The sequence below is a fragment of the Brassica rapa genome, chromosome A07, assembly GCF_000309985.2.
Source record: "Brassica rapa cultivar Chiifu-401-42 chromosome A07, CAAS_Brap_v3.01, whole genome shotgun sequence".
Lineage (NCBI taxonomy): Eukaryota > Viridiplantae > Streptophyta > Magnoliopsida > Brassicales > Brassicaceae > Brassica > Brassica rapa.
The window spans coordinates 19,583,509-19,595,880 of record NC_024801.2 but is presented as its reverse complement, the minus strand read 5'-3'; the positions used below and the strand labels follow the sequence as shown (position 1 = coordinate 19,595,880).

Here is a 12,372-nt window from a genome sequence, read left to right as displayed (position 1 = left end):
GTTAATGGTGCTCTTACCATAGAAAGAAATATAGTATACATAACACATGTTCTACTTAAAATTCCTTCTGTAGAAAAACAAGTAATATTCTTTAGTTTCTTTTTAGTTGATTTTTTATATTTATAAATTATCGAGATAATCGTTGAATAATTAGTTCGGAAGATCAAATGCTAGGCCCAAAGAGGCATATGGAAGCTACACAGGGTTGTGCTATAGAAACGTGTACATCTTCTTCACCATATAAACTACAAAATGAGTGATATCAAAGAGTAAGAGATAACTTCTTCAAGAGCCTCTCTGTGTCTTTTTCTTCAATGGCTAAGTACTTGGAAACGCTCCATCATCTCCGAGGGCTTTCTTGATGTCTTTCTGTTTGGCAGAAAACATGAATGAATTCACTAACCGCTCAGACACATGTATATATATATATATATATATTACAAGAGATGACAAAATACATTTGTAAAAGACAAGAGTTACCTCGATGGAAAGAGGTGGAACAGTGGGGCCATAACGATCAATGACTTGACCATCTTTGCCGACCAAGAACTTGGTGAAGTTCCATTTGATCCTGCTTCCAAGGAATGACGGTTTCTTTGACTTCAGGAATTTGTAGACTGGTGCTGCGTTTTGACCATTCACACGCACCTAAAAAGGGTAGTAGATAGATTATATTGGGTTAGTTTTATATACAAATCAAAGAAAATAACAGAGATGCATCAATCAATAAAAGTGTTGACTTTGACTTTTTAAAACAAACATATTGATGTCAAACTACTAACAACATTTCCAGAGCTGGTTCTTCTGTTTGGTTTCTAAAAAAAGATGGTAGGTACTTAGGTAAGGTACCTTTTGGAAGACAGGGTACTCAGCCTTAAACCTGGTACAAGCAAATTCATGAGCATCTTGGCTAGTGCCAGGCTCTTGGTTCAAAAACTGATTGCAAGGAAACGCCAATATCACCAACCCTGAACAAACAAACCACAATCCATTCATCAATAAAAAATAAAAACAATTTATAAGCATTTTCATGGTTATAAAAAACCCTGGAAGAATCATCAAAATACCTTGATCTTTGTATTTCCGGTAAAGTTCAGTGAGCTGTGTGTAATTGGTTTCAGTGAAACCGCTGTTTCCCAAACCCAAGAATCAATCAAGTGATACCAACAACAATCCCAAAAAAAAAAAAAGAAGGAAGAAGTACCATTTAGAAGCGACGTTGACGATGAGAAGAACCTTCCCTTGGTAAACGCTAAGGTCAACCTCCTTGCCAGAGCTATCCTAATTCCCCACCGCCAAACGTTACAAAAATTCAAAAGAAGATTATCAGAAACGCTTCATCTTCTCGAATGTGTGGTGAATTGGATTAAAATAATTTACTAGTACTATTTATTCTCGTAATAGTCGATAATACAAATAATAAAAGAGGAAAAACCTTGACAGTGAATTCATGGATAGATTTTTCGGACACTGATACTGAACCACCCATCTTCTCGCCGCCGGAGCTCTCGAACCAAGTTCTACGTCTGTTGTTTGTTGCTGTCTTATCCACCACCTCCTGATTTTTTTTAAATAATCCCAGGAGAGTGGATATTCCATTTGAATTATATCAGTTTTTTTTTGAAGTCTTAATTATTATTAGTATTTAGTATCATTATTATTAGTATTATACACAGGCTGGTTTGTAATTTAAATAAAAAAACACAGGCTGGTCACGCGTTAACGCCGGCTTTATTTGTTTGATAATTTTCTTTGCTGTCACGTTGATATATATTTTTCTATATATAAAACTGAGTTCATGTCTTTGATTTTCCTATAGTATTCATTCCACTTTTTAACCAAAGACATTACACGCTAAGCAGGCAGCAGCTAATTTACTCAAGTCTATATCATTCGAGTGAACACATTACCATTAGTAACAAAACACCCACATTGGTGGAGTTGGGTAATAAACAGAGATATTAAAATGCCATTACTACTACCTAAATAAATCACTCCTTTTCTCATCTCTCTCTACAATAAGGCTTTTACCCAATATTTTCACGACTTCTGTTTTTGTTTTGTTGGCAAATACCATCCATCATCATATGTACACTCTCGCTCTCTCCCTTTTCCTTCTTCACAAAAAAAAAGTCCCTAGACAAGCCTCCAATACACCTCGAGCCAAACTCACTCTTCAAATTACATCAGACATAACCTCTGTAACTCACCTTTGATGCCACGTGCCTGGCGGATCTACAAACCACACAAAACAAAGCTTACTTAGAGCCATCAGAGGGATCAGGTTTCCTAAACACTAGGCCACAATTCCAGCTTATTAGAATGTATTGTACGGCTAACTACTGATTCAGTTTCTGGGAGAGTAAAGAACGGCATGAATGTCCATATTTACCTCTCATTGCTACTGGAGCAGGACCTTCTGAATGCGGCTTATAGTGAAAAGAGTGCCTATTGTTATATGCACGCGGAGAATGACTCCACCTGTCGTTCTCAAACCTTCCATACTCACGATGATGGCCACTGTGTGAGCTGGATTGATAAGGGCCTCTTTGTCTGTCATGATATCGTGGACCTGCAATACGCAAAAAAGCATCCATGGCAATATTAGCATGCTTGACCAAGTGTTTGTAGGATATATACATCCGTTCATATATGCCGTGCAAATGCATCCAGTTTAAAAGGGTAAAAGGAGCCCACCATGAGAATAGGGCGGATGGTATCTCCAATTGTCTCGACTCTCACATGCCGCAGGCCTCATTCTCTCATGGCCATCATGATAATTCCTTTCCTCAAAATCCGGCGTGTAATGAGATCTGTGAGGGTATGATGGACCTTCTCTCCGCGGCTTTCTATGGTGCTCCGGCTCCATATATGAATAATAATGATGTGAAGGCGGAGGTGGGGGATAAGGCCCATGCTGGAAGTTGGAATCCTCACCATGTGACAAAGATGCACGGGAACGATACGATGACTCAGGACTTCGGTAATGCACAGGTGGTGGATTCATCCTTGGAATATCTGCCTGATGATCTCCCTGGAAAAAAATGACCAGCAATGACTTCAGTCAACACTATCTTTAACCAGAAAGATTCTTAAGCAAGAAAAAAGACGCACATGCATGCTGGGATATCCTCTGCAGTCGAAGCCATTTGAGTAGGAATCAGACATGGCACACTGAGCATTCTGTGAAGGGGGAGCTAATGGAGATGACGAGGTTACGTCCTGATGTGAAGTGCCAAAGGCAGGCTGGCAACTTGCAGACTCTGTATTGCCAGCTTGATCAGTGGGTGCACTGCTTCCAACATCCCAAGGTGGAGCCACGTCTTCCATTTCAAGCTCGCCGTCAACATCTTCAAGTATACGGGTATGCCTTTCAGTAATGGAGGGTGTGACATGTTCTTCAAGGATTCTGGACTCATGTTCGGGGGTGACAGACTCAAATTCACCATCCGAGTCACTTCCTTCGTCTTCAACCTTGAGCATTGCAGGCATAGAAAATCCATCAAGCTGGAGAGTCGAATTACTGATACAGAAAGATGAATTGAGTTATGACACTAGAGAATAAAAAAATAATGATCCGAAGACGAATATCTCACCTTCCATATTCATCAACCAGTATGCCCTCCATATCTCTAACGGGGTCATCCAGCGCCCTTTCTGTTCGAGCCGAGCGCCGAGAATAGAGGCAAGCAGGAACGTTACTATGTGAATCAAGTTCTCTTATATGATGACGAACAATAGATTCAGGAAGGATCCTTCTTTCGAGCCAAAGCTTTAAAACCTGCAAAAGAGCAAAAAGGGTGAGAACTAATATTTAATAAGAAAAAGAAGAGCTACAAATTATCACACACCTTCAAGCATTGTTGCCGGTTTTCTTGAGTGGTAGCTCCAGCTGGGACAGCAGCAGCCAATAGGCGAGGCAGCATAACTTGAATGGATGAAAGATAAACCCCACCAGCGTCACCTGAAGAAAAAGACAGTATTCACAAATTTAACTCGTCACTGAGACCTCATGATGCGACTAAAGTAAAACGTTAAATATGTAACTCACCACTCAGGCCTTTGGAGCATTGAGCAATAGAATCCACAAGGAAAAATAAGTCCACCCTTCTTTGTAAATTTGACTCACTTTCCAAAGTATGAGCAAGAATTTCCATGGCCTAATACAAGACATAAACATTCTTAGCAACATAGGCCATTGTTCTGCACAATATAGTATTTAATAAATCCTACAAAATCACAGTGTAAACAAGTCCCTTTGCTCATGTAAAAGGCAGCAGATAAGAATATAAGGCTTTCCCTATATCTACGCTGCCTAGGGTTATTGGATGCCTAAGAGCTACGGCATCCTAAAAACAGCATACAAAAACAATATACACAAGTAAATTGGTAAAGTTGGTCTCTGTTTAATTGAGGCAATTAAATATTTGGATAATGTAGATAGTGCTTTACCAAAGGACAGATCCAGTTATTATGATATCAACAATCTATAATAAGAAGTTGTCTCCAAAAAGCAGAAAAGTTGGATTCACCCATATAACATATTGCATCAACAAATAAGAATATCACAAGCAAGAAGAACGTCTCGTACCTTTGCCGACACACCAAATTTCACCAAATCCATAGCCAAACGTGTTGCGCGGCCAATGGTCTCCTTTGTCCTCACCAAGGAGCTAAGTGCCGTCTCAAAAGATTCAATAGTGAATTGCACATCAGAGATAACAGCTTTCTTCACCTCAGTTGCACCTATTTCATCTTTCCTTTCTTCGTTGACAGTTTCATCACTCATAGGTTTCTTCTCACCAAACTGAACATTGGTGCTCTGCATACCATTTGCACTTTCTACAGTAGAAATATGGCAAACTGAGTTGCTATGTGGAATACCCCTTGCAGGAGAGTCTGGAGTTAACCTCATTTTTTCAGGTGAAAGGTTCTCAGATACTGAGACAGAATTGGTGGCTTGGATCTGCTCTTTCTGCTCATCCGTCTCACAGCTGTCAATGCACACGGACATACAATATTATAAGCCAGCCAGTTCTGTTAAATGGGAAAATTGATGAATAATGACTAAACTCTGAAGAGACTTAATCTAAGTGATATTTTCCTAAAACTCAATATGCTTATCCTCTACATAGACTTTCACCGTAAGAACAAGTTAACCTTCAGTCAAAGAAGGGAAATGAAAGCTACACAAAAGTAAAAATAATATGGAAATGGGTTAGTATGCGAGTCTAAATATAGAGACTCCATTCAAATATCCCAATGTGTTTGTAGAAGTTATTCTAATTAGTAAAACCAATAAGAGACATCATGGTATCAGAGATTAGCATAGGAGGTAGAGGGACAACATCAGTAGACTGACCTCTTTTCCAGCTTTTTGTTCTCCTCAGCATCCTCACAGTGGCTATATACCGTTTCACACTGAGGTTCCGCTTCTTTAACTACAATATAACATTCAGTAGCACAGGGGGCTGGATTCTCTATTATATGACCTTGTTTGCCACTCTCAAGTTCTTTATCCAGAGTACGATTGTTTTCAGTTTCCTGCATTTTGTCAGCCTCCTGATTATTGACCACTGAACAGAACAATTGAGAATGTTCTACAGCTTGGGACTGAACATCCTGAGCGATTTTATCAAAAATCTCACATTTTTCTTTAAGAGAAGAATCCCCAACAACGACTAATGAATTATCACAAGAATCATTGTCCTGGCTTTCGTGTTGGTGAGGAGATTGAGCAGGTACCGATGATGCTGTCATATCCAAACCCGGGCATAAACTTGGCGGCTTATTTGCAAATGAATCCACGGTATCAGAATTCAAAGGGAGTCCATTTTTCTCATTTTGACGTGTGCACTGCAAGTCAATAGAATCGGATTCAATGTTTAGACAGTTCACGGTTTGCGATACCTCCGAAGAGCCCTGAACAACTTCAGAAATACGAGTGTTCCCTTCTGGCGAACTGCCAAGTTGATTAGATTGTGCTCGAGTTACTTCATCATCTGGCGCCAGGCTAAATTCGTTCTCATGAAACTCCGTAGCAGCTTTTTTATCTCCTACAGTCTGAACACATACCTTATACGGAGACATTCTGCCAGAAGGTTTCTCCATATGAGAAGGCCCTACATCAACCATATCACCTGGGACCTTACCAGATAACTCAAAGCTGTTAAATTCTTTAGCCGCAGAAGTATCTTGACCAGATACAATATCATTTTCATGATCCACAGAAGGGCTTGGCTGCATGGCTGCACTTGTTGGAGAGTCTTTGGATGATCTTTCTTCGAACTGTGAAGAGGCATTGCCCTTATCATCAGCACAAAATACTCTACTCATCCGGACTCTGGCTCGCTTTACCAGAGGCAAGTGTTCATCACCATTCTCTCCACAGGGCCTCTCATTCAGCGTTTCATGAGAATTTTCAGATCCCTGGCAGCTATCACAGGCCTTGGTCCCAAAACCTTCTATTGCTTCAACTTTAGCAGGAGGGTCAATAAGGTCACTGGCTTCACGTTTTCTGGTAGGCTTCCTCTTCTTCCTCGTAACCATGGTACTAATTTGGAAATCAAGCCCCTTGCCAAGCTCATGACTTCCTTCACAACCCTCACCAACATCATCAGAATGCTCAACTTTGGAACCAGAATCCACACCATTGCCTTCATTCCTACTATTATTGTCAGACTCAACAGTAGCAATTTCAGATGCGTTCTCTTCATCAGATCCGTGCAAATTTAGAGCTGATGAAACCACATCATCTGATTCAGAATTACCTGACCTTCGGATTCTCTTTCTCCTTCTTAGATCTGCATCATCTATATCATCGGCAGTGTGGCCACCATCACTGCATTGACGCAGGGGCCTTTGAAGCCTATCCAGTTCCAACCCTGATGTTAGTTTGGAGGGCTGAACCGGTAATATTATTGTCTGTGGAGCACACTTTTGAGACCGTGCCGTTTCATTTCTTCTCTTTGAAGAATGTATAGCTGTGTCACACAGATCTTTAGCTGCTACATTAAGAGAGAGACTGTTGTGACGTAGAGCTAGCATTTGTTCAGCAGCTGAAGCATCCTCGCTGAGAAGTGTTGATTCATCTTTACCATGACTAGAATTTGACTCTATTTGAGTGTCAAGTCTTGTACCAATAAGATTTTTACAGGCCTGAGGCAGCTCAATAGTATTCCCAGAGCTTCCAACAGTTGTTTCGTCAGCAGATTTAGGATCATTAGCTTCGACCTGCTGCTTCAGCTTCTCGAAACTCTCTGCGATCTCTTTAACCGCGCGAACAAAATCTGAACCTTTGGCATGCCGTTTTGTCAAAAGCGATTGCTTCTTCTCCTCCGTAAATGATTCTACATCAGCAGGATTGCAGAAAGCTCTGCATATACACCAAAAATGATTACTAGGTTTGTAACAGGGAATACAAAACGTTTAAAACAGATCTAGAGCGAAGAGCAGAAAGATCTAGAGCGAAGAGCAGAAAGTGAACACAGCTTTACAACCTTAAATTGATTCAAGTAAATTTATTTAATTTAATAAGAGAGCAGCTGTGCTAAGATGCTTTCTTCATCGTAATTATACATCAGAATTCACATAACCGTGGGAATGAATGATGCAGTAAAAAGAACATTCACTAAATGTTGACGCAAATCTGCAAAGGAGATGATAAACACTTTACAGAAAATTCAACATACGAAACGCTTAAAGTGAAACTGAAACCATACGTAGAAAAAATAAGTTCAACAAGAAGCAATGTTGTCAACTATCTGGAAAGAAACCCATAATTCCGCACAAGAGATGAATGTGATTGTAAACCAAGTAAAATTAGAACTTAGTGGCGTATGTTTGAGAAAGTACATCACACCAAGAATACCCTGCCTAGCAAGAACAGTTAAAAAAATTGTATGGCCATAAAGAAGCTACCAACTTGTACGTCCTAATCTAGAGAATACCGATGCAAGAACCAGAATAAATTTCCTGGAGAATGAGAATCATGATAAAATGAATAAATATGCTCAAACGATGTAGACAATGACCAGAAAGTGGAGAAAAACGTCGAAGATGGAAGTAGTAAAAGGCAAGAAAACTCACATCTGTTGAGTGCCGAAAAAGAGAACGAATACTTTCTTCTTATCGGCAGAGTAGCCCCACTTATCTGGTTCGCTAACCTGCAATAAGCAAACAAGAAATTGGCAAACAACTAACAGTCGATGTATGATCATATGAAACTAAGGATCAGTTGTCATGTTATCACGATTTGACACAAGTAGCTGAAGAAAGTGGTAAACGAAACTATGGTATCTACTAGAAACTATGGAAAATAATTCCTCACCAAAAATTCATGTAATCTGCTAACAACTAGATAAAAGACATAAACTCGATAATAATCAAACACCTAATTCTAATTAAACCTGTCTAACCGCATCTAGGGAAAAAAACTCATTATGAGCAAGAGGCGCCATAACAAACAAACAAAAGCTACGGGAAGGGGAGGAAGAGAAAGGCACAAACCGCGGCAGGCCAAGCAGGAAAGCCTTTGACTTTGGCAAGAACGAGATCCCCAACCTTCCACTCTCGCCTGGCGGATGCTGCAGCCTTACCACCGCCTCTCTTTCGGCTCGGAGCCATCAGGGAAAATCGACGATTCTAGCAGATTCCGATGAAGAGATTGCAGGCATTGAGTAATCAATCCCCAATCCAGCAGGCGAGCAAGAGGCGTGGTCTCGTAAACCCTAATCGATTGCTGTGGATTTGATTCGCCCTTTGTGGTAGAAGAAGAAGAAGAAGATTCGCACACGAAATCGAAAAAGAGGATTGTTTGATAGAAAATTGTTAATGGGGTTCGGTCGGTGTAGGGTTTGCACATGTTTCAAACTACCTCTATAGCGTGCGCCGCACATGCGTATGTTAGCTTTTCTGTTTTATCCTACTCACTTCCCACCTGCTTACATTTTGGGGACATCACCTCCAATGCCCACCCTCCTTATCGGTCAATCTTTGAAGGACATGAAACAAAAAGGAAAAAATATAAAATGGCAAATTGCTGGAATTTACAGTTAACCCTAAGGAAGGTAAACTATTTACGGGTTTTACCAAGTTTAACCGGAGGGAAAACCGAATCGAATTGAAATACGAACCAAAGATCATAAATTAGACTTAACCGTTCCCAATCCAACTTAAACCCTCCGATCCAATCTCGATTTTAACCATCTCGAACCCGAATCCAAATAACCACTCAATTTCGATTTAAACCAAGTCTCCCCTTTATTTCCATTTCCCCTCTCTCTCGGGATCCCCTCTCTCTCAACGGTTTCCCCCAAATTCGAAAACGTAACCCTAGAACATCCCACTCCCCTTCGATTCCTTCGATTTCCCTTCGATTATTCACCGAAAACGTGTGAATCATGGTTGAAACTAGGCTGGGTAAGAGAAAGGATAGGCCTCCTCCAACGGCTCCTCCTCCGCAAAAGAGCGGGACCTCGAAGAACTCGAAGAAGAACAAACCGAAGAAGAGTTCCAAGAAGAGAAAAACGACGGATGAGGAATCACCGGCGGTTGATTTTGTTGGAACCGTGGAGTTGCGGAGGAGAATGAAGTAGAAGAACCGGCTAAGGATGTAGAAGATCGGGAGAAAGAGAAAGAAGAATCGGAGAAGGAGAAAGAAAGGGAAGAAGAAAATGGAGACGAAGATGAAGAGGAAGAAGAAAATAGCGATGAATCTCAAGAAGAGAAAGACGAAAATGGAGACAAAGATGAAGAGGAAGAAGGAAATAGCGATGAATCTCAAGAAGAGAAAGACGAAAATGGAGACAAAGATGAAGAGGAAGAAGGAAATAGCGATGAAGAAGTAGAGAACAAAGATGAAGAAAAAATCCAAGAGGAGGAAGACACCGGAGAAGAAGAGAACGGGACTCCCGAAGAGAACAGAGGTCAAAATGAAAATGAAAATCAAGAACAAGGAGAACCCCCATTGGAAGCGGAATTAGGAAATGTTGATGGTGATGGTGAAGGGGTTCTCGGGCAAGGAGAAGAGGTAATAAGTGTGGAACTTGAATAGGGTTTAACTAGATATACTAGGAAAGGCTCGGATAACTTAGGAGAACTATGTTTTAGTACTTGCATAACTGATGTAGAACACAATGTTACTTGCAGGAATTAGAGGCAACCGAGGCAATCAAACCGTTGAGGATGTACTTCTATGAGTCGGAGTACAAGAAACAAATAAAGCTAGCGACCAAATGTTTCGTCAAAGACGTTATGGTTACATTTGACAATCTGGAACCGCCGATGAGTGATACTGAGAGGAAGTGGTTTGAGAAGCATCCACAATTCTGTCACGTGTTCCACCTGGAGAAGGACTCAAACCACATGGTCCAAGGAATGTGGATGTTGCTATTGCGGACAGTGGATAGCTCGAAGAGGAAGGAAGTGTGGTTCATTGTGAATGGTGTTCCCATCCGCTATGGCCTGAGAGAACACGCTTTGATCTCAGGTCTTAGCTGCCGCAACTATCCACTTGGGTATAAGGAGTTTGGTGATAGAAAGTTCGTGAAGCGCCATTTCAAGAAGGGAGAATCAATAAGGCTTGAGGATGTCAAAGCGAAGCTGTTGGCTATGGGAGAACACAGAGACCGGCTGAAGATGATGGTTTTGTTCTTTTTAGGAAGTGTTATCTGTGCGCAAACGAAAGTAGGAAAAGGCGCCAGAGATGTTTTGGAATTCTTCCAAAGAGCTGTGGACGATCTCGAGTTCTGCGAAAACTTTCCATGGGGGAGGTACTCGTTTGATTACATGGTTAAGGAGATATCGCACACCATAGATCATTTTGGAGGCCGGGTTAGAGAGAAGACTTTATGGCCACTTCCAGGTTTCTGTCTGCCACTGGAGGTAAGCAATTGAAGATAATCACCTTATCATTTGTTAATTTTATTGTGTTAAGTGTTTGTACATGATTGGTATGTAGTTGCTTGCTTTTGAGGCAATTCCCAAGTTGGGATTGAAGTTCAGAAAAGAGGTTGAAGACGTCGATGTAGACTGTCCTAGGATGTGCAGATCAGTCTTTAAATCAGCAGGGATGAAAGGGTTTTCACTTTCAAAATTGAATCGGGAACTGGACAAACTGGACAAAATAACGGTATGTTTCTTCCCCTACAAACTTTGAAAATGTTGTAGCATTATACTAACATAAGATTATTTTTTGGTTTTAATTTTTTGGTATCAGTCACGGGATATCCACAGCATCCTTCCTACCAAGACAGAAGAAGAAGTAGCTCTTTTGGAAGAGATGACTGAAGAGGAGGACGACGTTGATGTCGATGATATTTCTGTTGACAGTTGGGTAAAGCGTCTTGCAGAAGGACATTCAGTCTTTTTTGAAGAGATGTATGATGTAGACGTTGCTGCGCGTGATCCAAATGCACAAGAGGCTGTCGACGAAGATCAGGATGACGAAGAAGGTGGAGAGGAAGGAGGCGCAAGCCAAAAGAAGATGATGGAGGAGTTGATCAAACAAGTGAAAATGTTTGGCACTCAGCTAAAGAGAGTTAAGAAGACAATGGACAAGTTTGAGGAAAGGATGGTGGTTCCGTTTGAGGCGTTTATGAAGAAAGCTATGGATGAAGGGCAAGGAAGCAGGGAGTGAAGAACTCGGTTATGTATTTTGTAAACTCGGTTATGTATTTTGTGGGAAGTTGGACCCATTATTTTGTTGTTGTGTGGATGTTGGAAACCTATTGACTTATTAGGTATGTTGGATGGAACTTGTTCTTGTTATCATGGATGTTGCAATCTTGTTATCATGGAAGTTCTTATGATTATTTTTTGAATGTGCCTCTTAAGGAAAACTAAGAAAAGTAGGATAACTTAATGAAAACTAGGACAACTAAGAGAACTTGGAGAACTTAATGAAAACTAGGAAAACTAGAAATACTAGGAAAACTAATTCTTCAACACCACACTTAAACTAAGCATACAATTCTTCAAACTTCCTAACAATGTCATCTTCTTCATTTTCGTCATTCCCGCCCCCGCCCTTCCCTGTCTTCTTCTTCTCCAAGTGACTTTTCATTTCAGAAATGGTCTTCTGTAATTGCTCAATCACTTTATCCTTCTCCTGGATTTCATCACGGGCTTGAAGCAATGCTCTCCTTTGCCATTCTGTACCAACCTCTTCATCGAACCAAGAGAAGTAATTGCATTCATTTCCAAGCTGCAATAAGGTCAAAATTCAAACCCAATTCAAATTCAGATTCCATTATATCCAGATTCCATCATATATTCATACCTTAAAACGCGGACAGCCATAAAAGTGTCGACCAGGATTTTTCTCAGTCCAAGCTTGCCTTATTTTCGCCGGCAAGCCACAGTGACACAACC

General features: G+C 40.7%; 3 protein-coding genes across 3 annotated transcripts; 1 reads left to right on the top strand and 2 right to left on the bottom strand.

Moving 5' to 3' along the window:
* Positions 1–90: 90 nt before the first annotated feature.
* LOC103830386 (probable glutathione peroxidase 5) lies at positions 91–1,650 on the bottom strand. The gene is made up of 6 exons (XM_009106164.3): positions 1,436–1,650; positions 1,205–1,281; positions 1,068–1,129; positions 850–968; positions 481–648; positions 91–369 (listed from the first exon to the last, which is right to left on the bottom strand). Exons 1-6 carry the CDS (start codon positions 1,487–1,489, stop codon positions 319–321), a joined length of 531 nt encoding a protein of 176 aa, XP_009104412.1. The 5' UTR covers positions 1,490–1,650; the 3' UTR covers positions 91–318.
* Positions 1,651–1,860: 210 nt separating this feature from the next.
* On the bottom strand, positions 1,861–8,888 carry LOC103830385 (protein HUA2-LIKE 3). The gene is made up of 11 exons (XM_009106163.3): positions 8,509–8,888; positions 8,089–8,165; positions 5,363–7,375; positions 4,592–4,994; positions 4,052–4,160; positions 3,852–3,964; positions 3,597–3,781; positions 3,115–3,523; positions 2,698–3,034; positions 2,393–2,572; positions 1,861–2,235 (listed from the first exon to the last, which is right to left on the bottom strand). The coding sequence occupies exons 1-11, from the start codon at positions 8,623–8,625 to the stop codon at positions 2,207–2,209; spliced, it is 3,972 nt and encodes a 1,323-aa protein (XP_009104411.1). The 5' UTR covers positions 8,626–8,888; the 3' UTR covers positions 1,861–2,206.
* A 513-nt stretch (positions 8,889–9,401) lies between these two features.
* LOC103831411 (uncharacterized protein At3g43530-like) lies at positions 9,402–11,815 on the top strand. Its single transcript, XM_033276020.1, has 5 exons — positions 9,402–9,510; positions 9,576–10,030; positions 10,150–10,884; positions 10,961–11,131; positions 11,219–11,815. Exons 1-5 carry the CDS (start codon positions 9,402–9,404, stop codon positions 11,636–11,638), a joined length of 1,890 nt encoding a protein of 629 aa, XP_033131911.1. The 3' UTR covers positions 11,639–11,815.
* Positions 11,816–12,372: the final 557 nt, after the last annotated feature.

Coding starts and splice junctions, on each gene's coding strand:
- LOC103830385 (XM_009106163.3), bottom strand. CDS start 8,625: ATGGCTCCGAGCCGAAAGAGAGGCGGTGGTAAGGCTGCAGCATCCGCC. Junction 4,161..4,591: donor AATTTGGTGTGTCGGCAAAG/GTACGAGACGTT, acceptor GTCTTGTATTAG/GCCATGGAAATTCTTGCTCA. Junction 2,236..2,392: donor TGCTCCAGTAGCAATGAGAG/GTAAATATGGAC, acceptor TGTGGTTTGTAG/ATCCGCCAGGCACGTGGCAT.
- LOC103830386 (XM_009106164.3), bottom strand. CDS start 1,489: ATGGGTGGTTCAGTATCAGTGTCCGAAAAATCTATCCATGAATTCACT. Junction 1,282..1,435: donor TCCATGAATTCACTGTCAAG/GTTTTTCCTCTT, acceptor GTGGGGAATTAG/GATAGCTCTGGCAAGGAGGT. Junction 969..1,067: donor CCGGAAATACAAAGATCAAG/GTATTTTGATGA, acceptor TTGTTTGTTCAG/GGTTGGTGATATTGGCGTTT.
- LOC103831411 (XM_033276020.1), top strand. CDS start 9,402: ATGGTTGAAACTAGGCTGGGTAAGAGAAAGGATAGGCCTCCTCCAACG. Junction 9,511..9,575: donor GAAGAACAAACCGAAGAAGA/GTTCCAAGAAGA, acceptor GGAACCGTGGAG/TTGCGGAGGAGAATGAAGTA. Junction 11,132..11,218: donor ACAAACTGGACAAAATAACG/GTATGTTTCTTC, acceptor TTTTGGTATCAG/TCACGGGATATCCACAGCAT.